Genomic DNA, 25066 nt, shown 5'->3' on the forward strand with positions numbered 1-25066 from the left:
TGTTTAGCTTCACACCAAGAATGGGTCCCAAAGTGCCAGCAGTTGATGGGGTGTTAATGTCCAACTGTGAGTGAAGGACTCGGTCTAATGTTTGGCTTCCACCAGTCTAATCCACCGGTTCTTCTTGCTACACTAAAATACTCTGTGCAACTTGCTTGGAGATTCACTAAGTGGAACACCCAGGATATTTGCCCTATGTTGCAGTTTCTGTCCTGCTGGGGCTATTGAATGTTAGACTGGCCTGGAAGTCTCTACATTTCTCTAGGGTATTGTACAGCTTGAAAAATTGGCTATGCCCAGAGTTAGACTCACATTATGTCCAATTTATGATCTCCTACAGTCTGCTGAAAATTGACCTTGGATTTGGAATTGGTTTATTATTGTCACTTGCACTGAGATACATGTGAAAGGCTTGTCTTGCATACTGTTCATACAGATCAGATTGCTACAGTGCATTGAGGCAGAACAAGGTCAAACAATAATAATGCAGACTGTAGAGTAAAAGGTACAGAGAAAGTGTAGTGCAGATAAACAAAATGATCATAACAAGTTAGATTGTGAGGTCAAAAGTCCAAATTTTGTACTAGAAAATGAATTAATAGCCATATAATGACGGGGTCCAAATAGTCCTTGAATTTGGTGAGATGGGTTTTAAAGTTTTTGTATCTCTTGCATGATGGAAGAGGGTAGAAGTGTGTCCAGGGCAGTTGGGGCCTTTGATTACACTAACTGCTTACTGAGGCAGCCAAGTATAGATGGGGGCCCATGGAGGGGGAGGCTGGTTTCCACGTGGTGCTTAGCCATGTCCACAGCTTGTTGCAATTTCTTGTTATGTGCAGAGCAGTTGCCACACCCAAGCCATTGAGCATCCAGATAGGATGCTTTCTACAGTGCATCGATTTAAAAATTGATGAAGGTCAACAGGGACGTGCCAAATTCAGTCAGATTTCTTGGCCATGACGTCTATAAGGTTTGACATGAATTTTAGCAATATTTTCATTTCCATCAGTCAGTAACCTTTTCCAGCTTTCAAACTCCCCAATGTGATATCAGCTGTATACCTGTCCAAAACACAACTTTGATTTATTTAGACTCTCTGATCTTAATAGTTCTTCTTTGCTTTTAGAGCAGATGGGTTCAACAAATGAGATTTGTTGAACCTGTGAGATTGTTCGAAAGGCCTTTATCCTCACTGAGATCCTCAGATACAGCTTCATGCTTGCCTGGGCCGCTTCGCCCATTCCTTGCTTTCTGGCTGTGGTATCATTTAAACAGCTGCTGCTGTCACTGTCCCATCTCTGTTTGCACAGGAAACCCCTAGAGCATCCAGGTGCCCACTCCCTGTGCAAAGAACGTGTCGGCCGTGGGCACCGTTTCTCACGCTCCCAGCCATTGTATCGATACATTCATCCATTCAGTAGAAACCCTCCCGTGTAGCTGGTGGGGGAATTGTAGCTGGCCGCAATGATACTACGTGCTAACACATCAGTGTTGGCAAAACCCAACAGTGCTACCCAATAAACCTTTCAATCAAAGTTCTTGCTCTAATTATTACAGCCAGTTTTGAACGGCAGCATCTAATGTCATTAATGCCTAGCTCCTTGCTTTTAAATGACACTTTTTTAACATTGTTCAAAAAATCTTTATTATCAGGCCATTTAGTATCAAACCACCTTAGATATTAAAGGAAATGGCCTGGTGCTTTCTCAGAGTTAGTCTTAAGGTCTCTTTATCTTCCTTGATCTCAGTGCATGGTGTGGCTCAACTTCTATGAGTGATGGGCAGGCAAATGTGGATACAAATTGGCTCCTATTAAGGTGTTGCCACTGGGCTGATATAGCTGCGAGGCAGACAACTGGGTTTTGCCTGATAAGATTGGATTAGGTGGAATGTAGAGTTCCCGGACAGTTAAAAGACTGGAGGCAAATGGGCAAAGTTTATAATTGAGTTGAGATGATTTTTTTCCCCCAAGAATTGTTTGATGATTGAATAGAGCTTAGAATACAAATAGAAACTGAGCTAATATTTTATGGACACTAAATTGGGCAGCTTTGCAATAGTTAATTTCCCAAAGCATTCAATGCATCAATGAGGGGCTTAGCAATTGAGAAGATCCAGGAACTGAAGCCTGAGATCGCTTGACACCAGTGTGCAAGACCTGAAATGTTGCACATTTCAACATCTCCAAGAGATTATCTAACGTCCCAGATCGCTGACCACAGGGGGGCTACGAGTACTTGTCCACACTGGTCTGCTGGCCTGACACCCAGCCAGGCATCCCAGCCCAGTCCACAGATATTCCACATCCTTCAAACACAGAGCAGAGACTTCAGACTTCAGCCTGTCCTTCAGTTCCCCCACCTCCCCCCCCAAACACAACCTGACTACTAACTACCACCTGACCCCAAAAGCGCACAAAAACCACTTTAAAAAAAAAAGCATCAAAGCCTGAGCCATGACCTTAACGGAGGTCACAGCTTGGCGCCATCTTGAAACATCTGTATGCATGTGGTTACTTAGATACAGCTCATAATCATTGGGTTGCTTTTATAGGTGGGGTGTACCAGTCTGCTCTGCTCTGTAGAGCCTATTGCCATGCAGGGGACTCGATCCAATTTGGGACCTCCTATTTCCCTTCTTGCTTCAATAAGGAAGGTGCATTATTCACCATCTTTAAACTCTTAAAGATGCATCCCTTGACAGTGTGCCCATCTTTATCATGAATTTAAGAAAGTTTATACAGCCTCAGCTCATCATTTGAAGCTGAGGAAATGTTTACAGCCATATTTGGATATCTTGTATAGTGTGAAATGTAAGCTTATCTCAGCCCTGACAGATTTCCTTTGGCTGCTAAACTTTGTCCTTATCTCCTTGTGTTTCCTCTTGGACAGAACAGCAATGCTACTGATGAAATCATCAGGTTATCTGGGTCCCGGATGAAGGAATGTTCCTACTGTGCTGATCATACAAGTAGCTCCAAAATCAGCAAGAAAAGTGTTTTGATCATTATCTATTCACTTAGTTTCCTGCCACCAGGAACATAGCTTCCAATATTACATCTACTTTGAATGAGTAATACAAGCCATATACTGGCCAGTTTTCAAGTTCTTGGGATTGTTTTACAGCACTTCAGTTAAATTAAATTGTTAAACTGTTGGTTGAGTTATTGCCCCTCAGCCATCAGGCTCCTGAAACAGTGTGACTAACTTCACTCACCTCAACACTAAACAGGTTCCACAATCTATGGACTTGCTTTCAGACTCTACAACTCTCACTGTTCTCAATATTTATTAATTATTATTGCTTTTTTCCCTTTTTTTAACGCAGTATTTGCACAATTTTTTTTGCACATTGTCAGTCTTTGTGTGCAGTTTTACATTAATTTTCTTGTGTTTCTTCACTTACTGTGAATGGATGCAAGGAAATAAATCTCAGGGTAGTAGGTGACATGTATATACACTTCAATGCATATTTTAAAAAATTACTTTGAACTTTAAGTGAACTTGTCTGAAAGGGGCTGGTAAACTTATTCATCACTTTATCTTCCTCATCTACCTCCCATATCCCAGATCCTTCCTTCCTCCTGCCCAGTAGCAATGCACACAATATTAGTCTATTTGTTCTGTTTTTGTTTAATGCATCTTTTCTTTGCAGAGGGAGAATCATATTAAGGAGCTTAAGCATTCCCTTGTTGAATATTCCATGATTATAGAGGTAAGATCCTCTTTTTAAATAATTGAATGTGTGAACAAAAGAATTCCTGTTTGAATTCCAGTCCTGAATCCCTGTAGGGTTTACGGAATGAGAAGAGCAAGTTAGAACAACAACTCCTCGTGCAACAGGAGCTGGCTTTGTGAGTAGTGATCACTGACTCCCTCATTAAGACCCACTCCCAATGTTTGCAGTCCAGCTCCCCTAATGTTGCCCATCATTTATTCACAGAGAGTGTATGAATACATCAACAATACCGCTAGATGGACCTGAGATATCCGGGACTCCGGGTTCCTTGCAATCAGAGCTATTAAATGCTTTTCAGGTAAGAAAGATGAGGAAACTTGCACAAAAACAAAAATTGCTGGCAGTACTCAATAGGATAAGTGGCATCTATGGAGTGTGACATAGTCAACATTCGGATGAGGGATGATCAACCTTGAACTTTGTGCTTTTCCCTGCACAAATGCTGCCTGGCCTGTATGCCCCCAGTATCTTCTGCCTAGGCCTCAGATTTTACAATATCTACATCTTTGCTTTTCCATTACTGAGCAATCCTCAAGCTAACTTTGAAGAGCTTTCAAAATTGAATAGTTGGGGATTTGAGTACATCACATGGGTGTGATGGAAGCAATTCCAAGCAGGATTTGGATTGAAAACAAAGGAAAATATTTCAGGCCTATGAATCAGGAAATGTGGAGCAACATCAAACTCTGAAATCTCAGTAGTTCAGGCAGGGTCTATGGAGGAAAATAGACAGCTGACATTTTAGGTCGAGATCCTTAATCATGAATTTAGTATTGGTAAAGAGTAACTGAAATGCGATCTGGCCTGCAGAATGCTTAGAATACTACTTGGCCCTTAAATTTATGATCAACAGGCCTGACCACAATGTAAATGATGGCCACTTCCTTCATTGTCACATCTAAATGCTGAGCCAGCCCAGAACTGGCAGCTGTCTCTTTAACAAAAAAAAAGGAAATACAGCATTACTAAAAGAGATATATTACAGGGTGAAACAAGAACATAACACCGGGATTCCCAAAACCTTTCTGCCAGAACAGGTTCCTATTGAAGAATGGAGGTGCTGGAGAATCACAATAACATGATGTCCAGCAAGTCTATTTTAGACCCAAAGAAGAACCCAATGATCTAAGACTTAACTGGAAGCTAAATTTTAATGAAACAATGTTGTTGATGACATCACAGAACAGTTGATAAAGTTCCTAAGCTGGTAAGACTTTTGGGTTTTGTGGGGACCAAGAAGAACCCAAGTTGAACAATGTCCACTTCTCACAATGCAGGTCCACATTGGGAGCCACAGTAGTATAGTGCTTAACATGACAATACCATGACTCAGGGCATTTTACAGTGGTGGAGTTACTTTCTGGTGCCTTCTGGAAGGAGTTTGTACTTTCTCCATGAGACCACGTGGGTTTCCTCACAGTGCTCAGGTTTCCTCCCTGAGTCCAAGCATATAGCAGTTAGTAGGTTTAATGCTCATACTAAATTGTCTTGTGATTAGGCTAATGTAAAGCACTTGGGTTCCTGGATCGTGCAGCTCAGTGGGCCAGAAGGGCCTGTTTCATGCCGCATCGCTAAATTTTTAAAAAATGAGATGGATGGGCCACAGTCTTTACTGAATTGGAATTGTCCTGTGTGTTTGTATGTTTAGATGTAAATGGAAAAAAAACTATTTTGTAGTCAGCACTGAAAGGGAACTTTGCTCATACAGCAAGCTGCCTTGTGGTGTTAAGGCATGATCCAAGTAATTTTTAGTCACTGTGTAAAAGATGTTAAAGGCATTCCAATATAATTTATGCATCCAATGAAATGATACAACTGCCACAGAGGAGAAGAAACTGAATACCTGAGGCATTCCTGAGCGTGACTGTGAATTCAAGCGAGGAACTGTCTTTCTGTTGAAGGAAGTGGGTTATTTGGGCCCAAACTATTGACAAGTTATCCAGAAAAAGGCTGAGACAAGAATCCCTGGGCTTTGAATTTTTCTTGGTGTGGTTCTTCGTCATGCCAGGTTTTTGATAGACCCTGTAATGGTGTTATTGAGAAGAAAGATGAAAGATGTTAACACAAAGGGTATGAGCACTGGGAGAGAAGTATTTACAACAAATCCTTCCTGGTGCATGACAGATCCCTCATAGCTTAAAGGTCCTTGCAATGTTTCAGTTATGGAGTTGAGCCAATACTAATCCACATTTTTTGTGTTGAACAAGGAATTCCCAATGCCTTTATAGAGCATGCATTAACAAAAACAGAGCTTCAGTAGAAATAAGGACCTCCAAATGCTGTTTTTAGATTGTTTGCTTTGGTCACCGACTTTGATCAGGCCTGAAATTCTCAGAACTGGATATAGTATTATTGCCGTGTGAAAGTTGTTTTGTGGCAGCAGTACAGTGTAAGGCATAAGTTGCTGTTAAAATAAAAATACATAGTGCAAGATGGTGCTCATGGTTCCTGGACTGTTCAGAATTCTAGTGGGAGAAGGGAAGAAGTGGTTTCTAAAATGTTGAGTGTGGGTACTCAGGCTCCTGTAGCTTCTGCAGTGGTAGTAATGAGGAGAGGGCATGTCCTGGATAGTGAAGGTCCTTAGCAATGGGTACAACATAGGAGCAGAATTAGGCTGTTCAGCCCATTGAGACTGCTCTGCCATTCCACCATGGTTGATCCTGGATTCCACTTAACCCCATACAGCTGCCTTCTCACCATATCCTTTGATACCCTGACCATTCAGGAAACAAACAACTTCCACTTCAAATATACCCATGAACTTGGCCTCCACCACAGTCTGTGGCAGAGCATCCCACAGATTCACTACTCTCTGGCTAAAAAAATTTCTGCTTAACTCTATTCTAAAATGTCACCCCTCAATTTTGAGGCTGTGCCCTCTAGTTCTGGATATCCCCACCACAGGAAAACATCCTCCCCACATCCATCCTATCTAGCCCTTTCAACATACGGTACGGTAGGTTTCAATGAGATTACCCCCCCCCCCCCACACACATTTGTCTTAATTCCAGTGAGTACAGGCCCGAACCTGCCAAACGGTCCTCATAGTTAACCCATGCATTCATGGAATTATCCCCGTGAACCTCCTCTGAACTCTCTCCAATGACAACACATTCTTTGAGATGTGGGGCCCAAAACTGTTGACAATACTTTGTGTAGCCTGATTTTATAGTGTCTTGTAAAGGCTTAGCATTATCTCCTTTTATACTTTTTGTGTGTCATACTCTGCCAGAGCCTCGGCGACCACTTTTTTTTCTCAAAGTGGTTGTCTTGGAGGAAAGATTCTGTGAGTGGTCCCCCACATCTTTCTCACAGCACAGTTTTTTTTTATACGAGGCTGAGTTGCGAGCTCGACACTCAACCCAGCATGGATGGCAAGTGTGTCTGGGAGCAGCCTGACTGGATTCCAACTTGGGAACCTTCGCTCTGGAGCCTGGCGCTGATGTCACTGTGCCACCAGCCGGCCCTTTTATATTCTATTCCCCTTGAAATAAATGGCAACATTCCACCTGCTGCCTTTACCACACTAAATTAACCTTCTGGAAGTCTTGCACGAGGGCTCCTAAGTCCCTCTGCACCTCTGATGTTTGAACCTTCACCCCATTTAAATAATAGTCAGCACTATCATTTCTTTTACCACAGTGCAGTATCATATATTTCCCAACACTGTATTCCATCTGCCACTTTTTTGCCTATTCTTCCAATTTGCCTGAGTCCTGCTGTAATTGCATTGTTTCCTCTGCACTACCTACCCCTCCACCTATCTTCATATCATCCATAAACTTTGCCACAAAGCCATCAATTCCATTATCCAAATCTCTGACAAACAATGTGAAAAGTAGCAGTCCCAATACTGACCCTTGAGGAACGCCTACTTAAGGCATTGCCTTTGAAGATGTCCTCAGTGGTGGAGAGGGTTGTGCCTGTGATGGAGTTGGCTGAGTTTACATCCCACTACATCCTGTTTTGATTCTGTGTGGGAATCTCCTTACCAGGCAGGCATGCTCTCCACTCAACATGTGTAGAAATTTGCTGATGTACCAAATCTCAAATTCCTAATGAAGGAAAGGCTCTGGTGTACTGCATTCAAGATTGCATCACTATTTTTGGCCTAGGACAGGTCCTCTGAGATGATGACTTGAGGCTGCTGACCCCTTGTGTGTGTTCTCCCATCTTCCCCTTCCTGAAGTCCACAATCTACTCCTTGGTCTTGGTTGTTATTGCGACACTACTCGGCCCTCGGCCAGCTTGGTTCACTCCCATACACCACTTTGTAGCCATCTGAGATGTGGCAATAGTATCATCAGTAAATTTATGGATGGTGTTTGAACTGTGCCCAATCATAGACTCGCGTGTAGGCAGAGTAAAGGGGTGAGCTAAGCATACCTCCTTGAACTGAGTCTGTGGTTGATTATGAGGAGATGATGCACAATTCCAAACTTATAGATCATAACACAGGGCTGACCTCCGGTCCGGTCTAGTATTGAATATCAAAGCAATGACAACAGTGAATGCTTAATCAGGACTGCTATATGTGGAACATATCTGCATAAGGGTCCAATATGATCCCAAATACTGATGATTATCCCCCTTGAACAGGGTGCAATTCAAGTAAATATATAGCAGTGCAGCAAGTGTAAGGGGCATTCTTCTTTCTTTATGCTACTGTGTGTGTTAATCAAAATGGCTTCTTTGTATAAAGTAAAAATGCTTCTTTGTTATGCTAACTGGTGAGAGAGTGCTTTTTGTTTGGGTTATAAATACTGATAACGAGAATTGTATTCGTTTGTTAACCAATTGGGATAGGTGTTATTCTTTCTGGTGGGTCTGTAAGCTAGTGTTGTTCGGGGCTTTGGAGGAGACAGCACAAGGGGGTTAGAGGGAGAGGATGTGATGCTGTAAGCTGGGTGACGGAATGGACCCCGAGCGGGGGTCCGAGACCCAGGGTTTTCAGCAAAGAGAGGAGACGAGGACAGATTCGTGTGGGGCGTCTGGTCGACCACCGTTGTTGGTCCCAGACGTCGTTAACTGAGCTCCAACGGTTGTGCACGAAGTGGTTGGACTTTGACAAGTTTGGCACCTTTTACTTTTTCTTTTATATTGTATCTCTATTAAGTACGTAGCTCCAGTAAGATCTATAAAGTATAATCATTTAATGGCATATGGTGTACTGTCCGTTATTTGCTGGGGTGGGGACATCACACAGCATCCACACCAGCTGATTACCCAGTTTGGCGGGGCCGAAGGCTGCTCCCCCGAGACGGAAGCGAGCTGAGCGAGCCTGAGGCTGACCGGGGGCTACACAAATAAGCTGTCCAGTGCTCCTGATGCAGTCACTCCTACATTGGTGAGATCTGCTGTATATTGGGGGACCACTTCGACCATCTCCTCTCCATCTGACAAGTGAAACTTCATGGTCAAACATTTTAATTCCAATTCCTATTCCAGTTCTGACATGTCAGTCCATGGCTGCCTCTTATGCCAAGCTGAGGCCACCCTCAGGGTGGAGGAGCAACACCTATCTGCATAGCCTCTAACCTAATGGCATGAATATCGATTTCTCCTTCCAGTTAAAAATAAAATCCCTGCCCCCTCCTCTCCTTTTCTATTCCCCACGTTGGCCTTTTACCACCTCTCGCTTGCCTATTATCTCCCCCTGGGTCCTCCCCTCCTTCCCTTTCTCCTATGGTCCACTCCTATCAGATTCCTTCCTCTCCGACATTTTACCTTTCCTACCCACCTAGCTCCACCTATTACCTTCTAGCTATCCTCTTTCCCCTCCCTCAACCTTTTTATCCTGGTGTCTTCCCCCTTCCTTTCCAGTCCTGAAGAATAGTCTTGGACTGAAACATTAACTGCTTATTCATTTCCAGAGATGCTGCCTGACCTGCTGAGTTCCTCCAGCATTGTGTGTGTGTGGGTGTGTGTATATATACATAGGTGAGGCAGTATCATAGGCATGTACCATCAGATATTCAACGTTTACAAATTTTTACAAGACAGAACACAACCGGATATTTTAAAAAGTTAATTTTAATTAACTTTTCAAAGTGGTCAAAGTGTTGCTGAGCTTCGGTGATTAGAGTAAAGGACAAATATACTTTTAAGTTACTCAACCAACTCAGCACATATTTGAATAGGAATGTAATTCCCTTCCATCAGTTGTGTGTGGCTCTCTAATCAGGACTCCATCAAATAGGAACACAAAGTAGTTACAGCCAAAAATAACTTGAGTACAATAATGGTGGCACTTCACTCAAAGCTGCAGTATGACTTTGTCTCTTGGCTGAGCATAGATGAGGGCCAGGACTGAGAGCCCATCTTAATGCATGGAACTGGTACATGAGTCCAGAAGACTATGGTGTAGCCAGCCATGCAAAGTGGATTGAGGTAAAGCAATGAGGTTGCACTGCAGACTGCATGGGTTGTGAAGAAGCTCTGGTCCATGTTCTTCCTGAATAGACTATAATGTCATGGCCATAATATTGGCCATTTCAATATGAAGTGAATAGGAGCAAACAGGTCTTCACATCACCTCATCTCCTATCCTGAAACAGGAGCTGAAAGATGTGAGCTTTCTGTAAAAGCAGCAACTCAAAACAGATGCTAGAAATCCAGAGTAACACACTAAATGCTGGAGGAACTCAACAGTTCAGGCAATATCTGTGGAAAGAAATAATTGTTTGGGCCAAGACCCTTCAGGCTATCAGGCCTTACCATGTGCAACTCAAAACAAGTAGGCTTAATACTGCAGCATTGATACATGGTTTTCTTAATAATAGAATTTGGATATGAGTGCCTTTAATTCCACTGTCATTTACCTTGAATATCAGATTGATTACTATTCAAGTTTCAGGTGACAGTGGATGAAGGTAATCAGAGTATTGAATTGTGAAGATAGTTAGCTGATAAATTTTCACTAATTCTGTTTTTTCATATCCAGAAGACATGGGAGCAGAATTAGGCCATTTGGCCCATCAAGTCAAATGGACTCAGTTTAATTGGAATTTAGAAGAATGTGGAGGGATGTCATTGAAACCTACCGAATGCTGAAAGGACCAGATAGGGTGTATGTGGTGACAGTGTTTCCTATTGTGGTGGGGGTGGGAGGGGGCAGGTATCCAGAACTAAAGGGCACAGCCTCAAAATTGAGGAGTGACCTTTTAGAACAGAGGTGATGAGTTTTTTTTAGCCAGAGAGTAGTAAATTTATGGAATGCTCTGCCACACTGTGGTGGAAGTCAAGTCAGTGGGAATATTTAAGGCAGAAGTTGATAGTTTCCTGGTTGATCAGGGCATGAAAGGATGTGGTGAGAGAAGGCAGGTGTGTGGGGTTGAGTGGGATCTGGGATCAGCCATGATGGAATGGTAGAGCAGACGTGATGGGCTGAATGTCCTAATTCTGCTCCTATGTCTGATGGTCTCATGGAATCTGTTGATATCTAGAATGTTTAAAGTGCCGATATCCTACAATATTTCAACTCTCATAATTTTCTGTTAAGCACATAACCACTCCATTCTGTTGTGAAATTTAAAGATCCCATATCTGTGTGAAATGTATCAGTGTCCTGCTGGGTGCATTTTTAAAATAACGTGACATTTGTTGGTTGAAATTAAGTTAGTTGAGTTTAGAAGCTGAACTGTTTGGAAACTTGAAGTTTCTCCCGAGTTGTTTCGGGATTACTGTTTTTGTCTTGTGCACTTTTTAAAGGAGGACAGTTCTGAATGGTCGAGTGACTCTGACTGTATCCCGGCCACTTCTGAGAGGATGCTGGATGAAGAAATGCTGATGTTGCTGCAAGGAGGTGGGCCAGAGCAGGCAGCTTTACACTTCAAAGCGATCACCACGCAGATGGTAATCCTTTCACTTCACCGATGCTATGATGTTGCTGAATGTATCTCCTTCCACTGGAACGGTCAGGCATGGCTCACTGTCAGAAATCTTGCCTTGTGGTCTGCAAGATGAGTTCAATCCCACTCCAACCTCTCTCTGTATGCTTCATTTTCAATGCTTGTAACATTTGTACAGTGTTTGTGTTGTACATTTCTGCAGTCCTGGGATTTCCCAAAGGCCTTTACATGCAATCAAATACTTTTTGAATCCTACTCCACAGTAAAATGATTGGCAAGTCATAGTCAGTGATTAAGCAAAGACCCGCACTTCCAGCCCATCAAATCTACAGACTCAAGATTCAATATTTAAGTTTATTTACCACATGTACATCAAAACATGCAGTGAATGCATCATTTGTATTAAAACCCAACACCACAGAGTATGCTGGGGACAGCTTGCAAGTGTCATAGCCTTTGATTGCCACATTGGACTTCCGGAGATTAGCAGACGTGGGATTCTGGACAACAGGCAGATTATAAAGCACTACACTAATGTAGTGTGCTTAACCTAATCGACTTTATTCTCCTCACATTCCCACCAACTCCCATCCCTTCATCTGCATGCCATAGTCCATATGGCATTAGCCAGTACACATTTTTAGCTGGTACAAAGAAACCAAAATGAAGGGGAGAGACCCGCACATCTGCAGGGAAAGTGGTGTACAAACCCCACACACAATGCACCTAAGGTCAGGAATGAGTCTCAGCTCTGGCGTTGTGAGGTGGCAGCACTACCAACCAGTTTGATGTACTGCAACATTTCTACTCAATTCATAAACAGCAGTTGTTTTCTTGGCTATGGAATGAATATTTGTCGGGATACCAGGGAGAGGTTTATAGTGCCTTGGGATCCTTTGCATTCACCTGAAAGAATTCTGTCTGGCAGTGCAGAACTCAGGCACTGAACTGGAATTTCAGCCCTGGACATACTCAGTTATTGAGTGGGACGAGTCTTTCTGATTCACTTGAGAGCTACGAACCAACCTGTCTTCATATTAAAACACCGCCTTGAGGCATTTGCTTCCTTCTCTGGAGGAGTTGCCTGGTCTCAAATACAGGTACATATTGGTATTTGTTATTGTCACGTACTGAGAAGCCGTGAAAAGCTTGTCTAGCAATACTGTTCATACAGATCAGATCATTGAGGTACAATATGGTAGATCAATAACAATGCAGAATAAAATGTAGCAGCTACAGTGAAAGTGCAGGCAAGCAATAAGTTGCAAACTCATAATGAGGTAGATTTGCCAAGTTGAGTCCATTTTATTGTGTTAGGGAATAATTATAAGGCCTGAAACTCTGTGGGTATTGCCACACTGACACAATGTGACTCATTGCCACTGGAGTGTTGGAGACTGAACAATTACCTTATTGAAATGTATAAAATCATGAAGGGAGAGTGTAATGTTGGGAGTGGGGTCTAAAACTAAAGGATATTGAAATTAAAGTGAATGTGGAAAGATTTAAAGGGGACTTGAGGGGAAACTGCTGGAGGAAGCTTCAGAGGTGGATACAAATATGTTTTTAAAAAATTAGACATGTACATGGATAGAAAATGTTTAGATGGATGTGGGCCAAACACAGGCAAATGGGAGTAATCCCCTCTACTCCACTGTAACACTGATACCTCTGGTTTTATCTCGCCCCTCTCAAACTGCAGGCTGAATTCATTGATGATCATTGACTCCTAAGAGTTCCTTTACCTTAAACTCCCTCATCAAATCTGTTAATTACATAACATCCATTGCAGAAATGCCTTTGCCCTGGTGTGCTTAACCAAAATCTGCTCTAAAAAGACATTTCATAGGCATTCTACAAATTCCTTCCCTTGGGATCCAGTAGCAACTTGTTTTTCCCAATCTGCTTGCATATTGAAATCCCTACGATTATTGTAACATTGCCCTTTTGGCATGCTTTTTCTATTTCCCATTGTAATTTTACCCCACATCCTGGCTACTGTTAGGAGTCCTGTCTTTAACTCCCATCAGGATCTCTTTAGCCTTGCAGTTTTTTAACTCTACCCATAACAATTCTACATCTTTCGATCCTATGTCACATCTCTCTAAGAATTTGATTTCATTTTTTACCAGGAAGCTGAAACACTGACATTGCCCCAATTCCTCATGCATACATCTGCCAAATCATCATATTCTTACCCTCACTCGCATGTTGCACAGACAGCAATCCAGAGATTACTATCATGGAGGTCCTGCTTTCAGCTTTCTCCCTAACTTCCTATGTTCTCATTTCAGGATGTCCTCCCATTTCCGACCCATATCATTTATACCAATATGCACCATGACAACTGGCTATTCACCCTCACCTCACCTGATCTGAGTCATCCTGATCCTGGCACCTGGGAGGCAAAACAGTATTCCAATACCTTTTTCTCTTCCACAGATTCTCCTGCCTGCTTCTCTAGCAATGAAATCCCATATCACTACTGCAGTCCTCTTCTCCCCCTTCCCTGCTGAGCCACAAACCAGACTCAGGGCTAAAGACCCAGTTGCTTACCCTGGTAGATTGCCCCCCCCCCACCCCACACAATATCCAAAGCAGTATACTTATTAATGAAGGGGATGGCCATAGGAGTACTCTGTACTGACTGCCTATTTGCTTTCCCATTCCCACCTGCCACCAGCAACTGAGGGGTGACTAACTCACTGTAGCTCCAATCTTATCTTATCGCCACCTCATTCTTCAATATGAGCCAAAGGTCATCAAGTTCCATTTTCTTAACACCATCTCTAAGGAGCTTCAGCTCAATACACTTTGTGCGGATATAGTTATCAGAGAGATTGGAGGTCTCCCTATTCCACATCTCACACACAAGAACATAACACTAACTCGAGACTCATTCTTAATGCACCAGCTATATACTAATAGACAAAAAATAAACTTACTAGAAACTTGTTAAGAACCTCTGCCTGTGCTTGCCCAAGTCTGTTCTCGCCAAAGCCTCCTACTCCAACAATGGCCACTCCACTTGTACCTCATTCCTTTTATTGGCTCAAATGGAACTCACTCCTGGGGAGATTTCTTTTCAAATGGCTCCCCCTTCGCAATGATGTCTCTCTCCCTTTCACTCACTACTTCAAATTTCTGTGAATCTGAAACGATAGGAGAAAATGCTGGAAGTGATTCGGCCGGGAATTATCCGTGAGCTGAGAAGTGATTGACAGTTTCAGATCAATAAAATCTTATCGGAACTGGAAGTAGTTACTAGGTTTACAAGTGAAAAAAAGCGATCTATAACCTTGCACCCAAGAGATTCTGCAGATACTAGAAATCCAGAGTAACTCACACAAAATGCTGGATGAGCTCAAAAAGTTGGGCCATATCTATTAAAAGGAATAGAGCTGTTTTGTGCTGAGGCCCTTTGTCAGGACTGGAAAGGAAATGGAAAGAAAGCAGAATATATCCTTACTTTTCCTTCATCCTGCCCACCTTTTCCTTGACAGTTTCTACAACGGAAGTTTTTTCCTTTTAATGCTGTGTTTTAGAATGTAGTCTTTATTAATCCTTAAATTCAGACTCTAGGATATGGGAATTTCACCTCCATGCATATCCCAACACATCTGTTTTTATTTTAAAAGTACGTCTTTTTACTTGGGACTGAATGAAGCAGCAATATGTCTGGCTTGTCTGCAGATGGTCCATACTCAGATCTACTACAGCATGCACAGTGCTCTCCACCCAATGTTGTTCAGAGCCTGCTGGGTGATAAGGAAACTAGACCACAAGTATGTAGCCAACCAGCTGACTGATAAGGCTCAAGGAGACGCTCTTGTATATTATATGAAGTTGCTCTGGTATATTCATGACCTTGAGCAAGAATATTGTTTTGATGCAAATATCCTTGTAAAACAGTTAATTTGATTTTTATTTAACTGCACTTCAAGCAGTGTGTAGAATATAGAGTATATTTTTATGGTTATCACATACTCTGGGCACTAGATTGTAACTAAACTCGTACAGGGAATCCAGGACAATAGTTTGGTAACAATTCAACTTTGTGATAGGCTTGTGAGACCATTGGAAATGAAAACCCTTAAAGTAGTTAATCAACCTTGCATAAGGTGGATAATGAGATCTCATGGGGTAAGTGATCTTATAAACCATGGTTTCCCCATTACCTTTGGTATCGAGTTTTGCACACAGTGCCCATTCAGACTTTCATGTTCTAAAGCTGAAGAATGGCCAGGTGGACGTTTAAAGCCAAAACATCTTAAAACAGTGTTCTATTTTTTTAAAATCTAAGTCATAGTGATATAGTAGAGAAACAAACCCTTTGGCTCACCAAGATGACCTACCTGTAAGAATCCTAGTTACCTGGATACTAAGTTGTTGTGAAGGCATCTGCCACCACCTTAATTGATTCCCAATGGTTTTGGACATCTCTGTCCTGCCAGACAAACACGCAAAATGTTGGAGGAACACAGCAGGTCAGGCAGCACCTATGGAGGCAAATAAACATTCAATGTTTACAACTGTGTTCTTCCAGCATTTCATGTGTTGATGTGGATTTCCATCATCTGCAGAGTTTATGGTCTTCCACGGAGATGCGTCTCTCACCATATACCCTATCAATATTTCTCATAAATTTGTATACCTCTGTTAGGCCCCCCAACCCTCTAATGCAAGTAGCCTATCTAAGTTTTTCCTACCTAAGGCATATAACAAAAGACAAACACCAAGATGAATCTACTTTTTTGTTACTTCCTATGTAATTGTGTGAAGTCTCACTGCTTCAGTGATAACACAAGATAAAATTATCATTTTTGCTTTGCGCTTTCACCAGGATCATCTTTTGGTAACACACTAGGGGAGGGTACCCTGAAACTAGAGGGCATTGGTTAAAGATGAGAGACAAAATGTTTGAAAAAGACCAAAGTGGTAGCTACACAGAGAGGTGTACATATGGAATGAACTGCCAGGAGAAGTGGCTGAGGCAGGTTTAGTAACATTATATAAAAAAAAGGTTTGGTTAATTGCATGGATTGGAGGTGCTTAGAGTCAAACATGGGTAATTGGGATTAGCATGGTGTATACCAATGTCAGCATGGATGGGTTGGGCTGAAGGGCCTGTTTTCATGTTATATTACTCTGATCATACTTCATGATTCTACAACTTAGCTTCCACATCAAGTTCAATTAAAACCCTTATTACAATATTTTAATTGACCAGGAGTTGGGCGACTGTACTTTCACTGTTGCCTCTATATTCCTGGTCTTGTATTTGAATCTGTACATATGCCCTCCTCTTCCTACCTCCTTCCAAAACTGCAACTGTCTTAGAATTCTACATTCCTCCAGTTCCAGACACTGCCTCCGCACCCCATTGTTGGTCCTCTTCAATTGTCTGGATGCTCAGCTCCGGAAATGAAAGATGATCACACAAACATGTTTTGTGTTTCTTCAAATTCCCTTCATGAATCTCTCCGGCTTTTTCTTCTGTCTCCTCCTTCCTCCTTTTTAATTCCAGTATTTTGTTCGTCCAATGTGCATCTTAAAACTTTACAGCTTATTCTCTTGGGAAATTCGTAGGAATGGATTGACAATGTTAAACTTGCCTGTATCAATCGAGTTAGTGGGTTATTTGCAATTCAAATGTTCTTTCCAACCAAAACTGTTTTCCAGGTGTGATTTCTATATTAATGTTATGATCAAATAGAGGCATAGATTCTGCTAGCCAGAGACTCTTTTCCAGGTGGAAATGGCTAATATGATACAGTAGCTGATGCATGAAATGACCTGGCAGGGATATGTTGGGGGCATGGATGATTGAAAAATGGGGTGGGGGTGCTATGTCGGACGAAAGGGTTAAATTGACCTTAGTCAGTTAAAAGGTTGCCATAGGGCTTGTACTGTGCTGTAATTTTCTATGTTCTGTGTGCAGGCAACAGAAGTTTCTGAAGAAATTGATGCTTTAGTGACGTTGTTGAAGCAAGTGGCTGAACTGGAAATTAACAGCAAAGATCTGCATGGAGCTAAGCTCGAGGTGAGGTTCAAATGGTTCAATCTTCTGAGCTCCTCCTGAAAATGGAACCACTGAATTTGTGCATCTGTGGTTTGCTTTAAGCTTGGAGGGAGATGGGTTTAACTGGGTTGGTTGCTCTTTGTTAAGATTGCCATCTTATTACAACACAAGCTTTGCCTAGTTTATTTAGAGGCATGCCTGACATTTTCTTCATGTATTTGTTCCTATTTATATAAAGTGGCTTCCTGTGGTGCGCTTGCTATAGTTTTATCAAGCTCCAATTTATATTGGTGTATAAAATTTCACATCACTTCAAATCAACTCCAGCTATTTTCTCCTGACTCAAGTGGTGACGTTTTGGTAACCACTCTGAAGGAAGGGCTGGCAGTACATTCGATGACTTGCCCTTCAAGCATTTCAAAGGGCAGCATTCTCAAACTATTACAAGTAGTGGCCTCTTGGTTCAAAGTATGTACAGTATATGTCACCGTATACTATCTTGAGGTTCATTTTCTGGCAGGGAGGAAAATTAAAGAAGTACATAAATTCATGAAAAACTAAACATAAAAGCTGACAAGCAGCCAATGTACAAAAGATGACAAATCATGCAAATAAAAAATAAAAAAATAATACTGTGAACATGGGTTATAGAGTCCTTGACAGTGAGTTCAGAGTTTATGGAGTTGGTACAGAGCTGGGATGAATGAAGTTATCCATGCTAGTTTAGGACCCTGAGAGTTGTAGGGTAGTAACTTACTGAACCTGGTGATGTAGGAAGCCTCCTTCCTGATGGCAGCAGCGAGAGGAGAGTTTGACCTGGATGGTGGTGGTCCTTGATGGATGCTGCCTGTGTTGTGGGCTCTGACCCAGGCTCCAGCCTCAGAACCAACCACATTCCTGATCCTTGCGCTCCAGCAGTGTACTAGACCCACAGTTCAGGGCCCTGTGCTCTAAGCTGCATTTCCAAACCTGCTCCACTGCATGTTCTGCTTGCTCTCTGCACCCTCCCCATATCTTAATTTCTGAGCTAGATCCTGGATCTTCAGGATATGCGAGCCAGTTTCTGATGGATGCAGCTTTCCTGCAACAATGTTTCATGTCCATCTGCTCAGTTACCTGTGATGGACTGGGCTGTAACCACTGCTTTCTGCAGGATTTTCCAGTCAAAGGCATTGGTGTTCAAGGGCTGTAATGTAATTTGAGTAAGCTTTACAATGTGAAATGCCCTTGTTTTGTTCTGTGGTTAAATCTTATTTAAAAAGTGGGTATAAATATAGCCCTAAGAACTTCCTCCCCCACCTACGATGTACTGAAAACTCTAATAATAACTCTGAGTAGGTGTTATGTGGGCAAGGTGATTTGGCTGGGATCCCCTTTAATGTGAAGATTGAGTAATGTTAAGCAAATTGAGTTTAAATACATATTGGTTTGGATTTTTCATTTCCTTATGTTTAGAAGGTTAAGAATCTATCAGACTTTTTAAAAAATAATAATTGTGGTTCATTTGTACAATTTCCTCTTATGAAAAAACTTGTCATGACATACTTCCTGCAAGATTATCAGGTACCTGGAACTTCGTGGGCCTAACCCAGTTTTCAAACCCGAAAACTTGCCTCATTTCAGGTGAAAGTGTAAAGGGGTGTAGCCTGTTTGTAAAATCAAGTTGAGATTTGAATTGATGACATGGGGAATAGACACAGAACATAGCGCATTACAAGAATAGGCCCTTAAGCCCATCATGTCTGTGCCGAGTGTATCTGCTTCCACCATCACCCCTGGAAGCCCACCACTGCTTGACGCAAAAACTTGCCCTGCACTCCTCTTAAATTTCCCTGTCTCACCTTAAGTGCATTTGTGAAAGCATTTGATCTTTCTTCTCTGCTGAGGGAAGTGGGAGAGAAGATTGTTTGTCTGTATCTATACTTCTAATAACTTTATACATTCCTATTTGGTCTCCCTTCTCACCCTCTGTCACTCTGGAGAAATTATCCTAAGTTTGTCCAACCTCAAAAGATCATGCCCTCTAAATCAAGGCAGGATCCTGATAAACTTCTCTTGCATCCTTTCCTGTAATAGAGGAATCAGAACTGCACAAAATACTTAGGGTGGCCTGTTATGTTTTGTAACTCCAAAGCTTACAACTAGCTGCACGAAAAGAAAAGTGTCCGAAATATGAGTCTAACAGCTTTTATTTTAAGCAAGGCTTGCACATGTCACCTGGTGGCATAGTGGCGTATGCCAGTGTCATACTTTTACATGCAACCATAATGAATTAATTAAACAAAATGCCTAATCAACAAATTTACAATATTATTGAAATATTAAATATACAGCACTCCTTCCTGCTTAGCTATAGTCTCCAACTCAATGTAGAATGCATCTCAATTCAACATGCATTCCCTCTGAAGATTTAATCACTGGAGGATTTCTTACTCTTGTATGATGATGTCTTTCCTGACGAGTGAGGTCATTTGGCATGGTAGGTGAGTCTTGTGGCTCTGAGACAATCTCAGGTCCTGGGGCTCCTCTGTGGTGGTTGTAGGAGTTGACTGTGAGTCTGCACCTTGTGGTTCTAACAGATCTGGATGCCTTTCTTTTCCTTTTCTTCTTTCTAGGATGTGCATTTGATCTTAAAGGTGCATTTTGTTCACTGGAGTATTCTCCTATTAATCTTCCTTTTGCTCCCTTTATGAGAAAACTCCTAGTTTCCTCATCCACAAAATCATCTAATGTATCCTCTGCTTTCATATCTCCATTGAGTCTTTTCTTTTTGGCCTTCCATTCATCCAGCTGGGCTTTGGTCTTTACATCTACTTTTACAAGCAGCTTTTTGTCTCCCATGCAATAACATTAATACACACAGTAGATTTTGATTTCTAATATTCACAAAAGCCAAATGCTTGCATTTTTCCCCAGAGCTCTTTGAACTCTCTTCCAATTAGAACCAAGGTAAATTTCGCAAGTAAGCGCCTGATTAACACTTCGAAAGCTTTCTCAGATACTGTATGTTGCGTACAAAAACTGTTGTAGTCGGCCAAGCGCTTTCATCACTTTCTTGCCTCCTCTGAGCTGTGTGTCCTTCCTTGGTCCAATAAGCTTTTCAACCAGAGGCACAGAGGTTGGCATGGTATACACGGTTCATGGTGTACAGTCTGAAAACAGTTGTGGCATCATTCAGTACTTATTTCTAGTTGACTCTATTGCAAGGGAATTGGCAAGCAAGTTACAGATAGATCTCCAATCAACTTACAGTTGTCTCAGCCACTCATGACCCCGCAATGCTGGTCCTCCTGTTTTCTTACCACATGCAAGCCCAATGTGGCTTGTTGGTTGTTTTATTTCACTATTACATATGTCATCCCCACAGGAGTTACCTTTTCACCAGTATAAGTTCTTAGCTGGGCATCTGCAGGCCTCAGTTCAGTATCTTTTCAAATGCATTCAAACTCATTTTGCGGAATGATTGAAACAGACAAGCAAGCGTCCAATTCCATTTTATTTAATTTACCATTCATGTCTGGGTATTCACCATATTGCTTGTCTATTGTTAGTTTTCTCGTATATCTCAAGGTGACCCAGGCTGTGTCACTCTCATCGTTATCAGATTTTTCATTAACACATGCAGATTAATGCTCTTTTTGAAACTGCAACTTGACTTTTCATTTTTTTTTCTTCCCTGTGCAGTCCATTTGTTTTGGTCCTCCCAATATGTTCTTTGTATTTGTCCTATTTTGTTGCATTTCTGCAAGTTTAGCCTTTAGAACTGCATTTGTCTGTGCTTGTGAGCAGTAACACGATTTGTTCAGCCGGACATAGATATTACATTTTGTTCATGCTCACTTTCATTCCTGACTACAACTCAATTGCGTCTGTTTGCTGTTTCCATTTAGAGTTATTTCAACTGTTCTTTTCAATGTAAGTTGTGCTTCAGGTAGGAGACTATATTGAATCCTTTCTTGCAAGTCTCCACAAATTAAATGATCTTTCAGTACATCATCAAGCACGTTACAAAATTGACAATGCTCAATCTCTTCCATTCAGCCACATATGTTGAAATTGACTCCTTCCTTTTGATTCCACTTATAAAACCTAATGTATCCTGCAGTCAACAATGGTCTCTGTTCTAAATATTCCTGCATTACTTTCACAGTATCGGCAAAGCTCATTTCTGTTGGTTTGCTTGGAGTAATCAAACTCCCAAGCAAACTGTATGGCTTTAAATGCAACATACTCAGCAAAACTGGTACTTGTTTCTTGTTAGCTATTCCATTTACTTTAAAATACTGCTCAGTTTGCTCCATATACAATATCCAGTTATCTGTTGTGTAATGGAAAACATCTACCTTTCCAATGCAGCCAGCCATTTCTACTTTTTTTTGGTGAATATTATCATCTGGCACACACTGTTTATGAACCTGTGAATTCTTCACTTCCTGTCTTTTTTAAACTTGATCATGTCTTCCCTTCTGAAGTACATCTGCACGCTTTTTTAAAAATAGAATGTTTTGCTGCACTTCCATAGTCTTGGGTTCATTTTAAATATCTTGTTTTCACTGTTTTGTAACTCAAAAGCATAAAACTTCAAAGTAAAAAGCCCAGAGTCCAAAATGCGAGTTCATTTTCTTTACTATAATTGAGGTGCATGTGCCAAATGGTGGAGTGATGACATATGCCAATAACGTGCATTTATGTATAACCACTATTGAATAAAACACAGGATGCTTAATCAAGAACATATTTACAGTATTACTCAAATATTACTGAAATATTACAAGTGCATGACCCCTAACATGAGTTTTATATCCGTAACATGACTTTCTTACTCTTGACCCAGTGCTGTGACCAATGAAGGCAAGCATGCCAAATGCTGCCTTTAGTCAAATATCTTCCTCCTCTAGCCCCAGTAGCTCCTCGACGGTTACATATCTCTCTGAATCCAGTAGAAATTGTTGCCTGGACCATGAATTTGTTCTTGATTCTCAAGGGATTGGTTACTTAAGTAAAAACTGAATCAAACAAGTCTATAGAATTGTCTAATTACCTTTTGTGATTGATGCAAATTGAACCCTGCATAATTCACAATAAGTTTGCATTGTTACTATATCTTTTCCTGGCTTTTAACTATTAAGACATGTATCTGTGTTGTGATTTTTTTTACCAGAAATAGCTTGAAATGGCTTTGATGTTCCTTGCCTGGTAGACTTGATTTTCTTGAATAACTTTGAAAGCACGTTAAGACTTGTCCTGGTTTTCAGCAGAATCTGTCATAATGCCATCTGGTATCAAACTGTGCTATAGCACAGTATAAGGAGCCATGTGCAAGTGTGGTGTGACTAGTTGTGCCGGTCGAATCCTCTGGATCTCCTGTCTCATGTCCATTCTCCAATGACTTTAAATGGATCATGTAATCTAAGTGTACACTTAGAACTTACCCTTAAAAGAACAGGGTATCAATGTGATGGCATGGGAAAAGGAAAGAATGGGACTGATCTTATGTCCAGTACAAACATGATGGGCCAAATGGCCCATTTATTCTGTAAGATTCAGAGTTTGTAATCTCTTGGCTTGTAATTTAATGAGCAGTCAGATATATTTGGGTTTCAGTTTCTGGGTTAACTTTCTGATAAGCACAATTTAGCTCAGTTCCTGTGTTCCAACACAAATCACTTGATGAAACACCACATGTATTTCTGCCTCACATTACCGCAAGTTCTCTTTGTCACCTTCCCCACTGCATTGTTCCTTTCATTTTAATTTTGTTCAATATTCTGCTTTAGGTACATTTGATAGTTGTTTTTTTTTAAATTCCAGGTAGTCTAATGTAGATTTTAGTGAACTATACTCATCCTTTTGTTAGCCAAGTTCCTGATTTCAATGTGCTGTCAGGTGAGTCATGCTCTGATGCCCTGATGACAAATAGGGCACTGGGATGTGAATCCACCTTGAGAAGTGGTAGGCAAAGGAGTTCAGTTCCACTGAAAACAGGTCCAGTGTTTGATCAGGTGGAGGAGTGGCATGGCTCTGCTGACCTAGGTTCAACTTTGACCTCTGCTGCTGTGTGTGTAGTTTGCACAGTCTCCCTGTGACGGTATGGATTTCAGCTTAGTGCTCCAGTGTCCTCCTGTGTCTTAAATGTGTGAGTTGGAACATTAATTAGCTGCTGTGAGCTGGGGGAGTGGTAGGATCTGTGGAAAAGATGGGACTAAGGGGAGTATAAAATCTAAGTGTATCATTGTGGGGTTTAATGGTCAGTATAGACCCAGTGGAGCTGAGGACCAGTTTCCAAGCTGTATGACTAAGGATTATGTTTCAGAGTCGCAGCAAAACATGAAAACTGGCTCTTTGACCTAATTAGTCCACCTCACATCAGGTAAGAGGTATAGCAGACTTGGGTACCACATCATCAGGTTCAGGAACAGTTATTACCCTTCAGCCATCCTGAACCACCCTGGATAACTGCACTTGCCTCAACTCTGACCTGATCTCTCAACCTGCAGACTCACTTTCAACAACTCTGCCACTCGAGTCTACAACTCGCGTTTTCAGTATTTATTTTTTATTTCCACAATTTGCTGCCTTTTTCACATTTGCTGTTAGTCAGCCTTTCTTTAAGTTCAAATTACATTTACTGTCAAAGTATGTATACTATATGCAGCCTTGAGAATCCATCTCCTTGCTGGCAGCCACAGAACAAAGAAACTCAGTAGAACCCACTGGAGAGAACACCCGATGTGCAGGAAAAACATGTGCAAGCAATAACATTCTGAACTGACGTTCGCAAAAGTGAGTCCATAGCCATGAAGCCATTCACAGCTGATCCAGGAGCCTGTTATTTGCAGGCCACAGCCACAGTTCAGTGCAGAAACGAGTAATCCTCATGAGAAGCCGTCCCTAGCCTACGGCCCCGACATGCTGACTTTTTCAGTCTGGTACAGCACTTAAATCAGTCAAACATTGGCTTGTTTCTAGCTCTTGGGCCTGCGCCCCGCCACCTTAACTTGACCCGCACACACCACACTTCAAGACTTCAATTCGCAAAAATGCTAGGTTGTGCAGGCAGTTCAAAAGCTCAACTCCAAAATTGAAATTTCAGGCTACTGATTGCAGCAATTGGTTTTTGAGGAAAAAGTGAGTAATAAAATTGTTAATAGCAGTGTTTGCTGCCAGCAAGTCATCACTGTGCTTCACCAGCACTTAAATTGGAAGTTTATGCATACTTTTCATAAATTCTATTGTATCCCTTTACTTTCCTGTAAATGCCTGAAAGAAAATGAACCTTGAGGTGGTATATGGTAATGTACACTCAGTGGGCATCTTTATTAGGCATCCCTGTACACCTCGTTAAAACAAATAGCTAATCAGCCAACTCAATACATAAAAGCATGCAGACATTGTCAAGTTCAGTTGTTCAGCCCAAATATCAGCATTAGGAAGAAGATGTGATCTAAGTGACTTT

The 25066-nt window shown here is 41.5% G+C and overlaps 1 protein-coding gene across 1 annotated transcript in view; it reads left to right on the plus strand.

The window, feature by feature from the left end:
- The window catches only part of lrmp (lymphoid-restricted membrane protein), a 223699-nt gene that overhangs the window by 68365 nt on the left and 130268 nt on the right, over positions 1-25066 (plus strand). Inside the window, exons 11-15 of the mRNA XM_059987688.1 lie at positions 3655-3714; positions 3792-3853; positions 3943-4036; positions 11449-11592; positions 17530-17631. Of these exons, the coding sequence (XP_059843671.1) occupies positions 3655-3714; positions 3792-3853; positions 3943-4036; positions 11449-11592; positions 17530-17631 (462 nt within the window). The remainder of the gene's footprint in view (positions 1-3654; positions 3715-3791; positions 3854-3942; positions 4037-11448; positions 11593-17529; positions 17632-25066) is intronic.

Source organism: Hypanus sabinus, chromosome 13, assembly GCF_030144855.1.
Source record: "Hypanus sabinus isolate sHypSab1 chromosome 13, sHypSab1.hap1, whole genome shotgun sequence".
Lineage (NCBI taxonomy): Eukaryota > Metazoa > Chordata > Chondrichthyes > Myliobatiformes > Dasyatidae > Hypanus > Hypanus sabinus.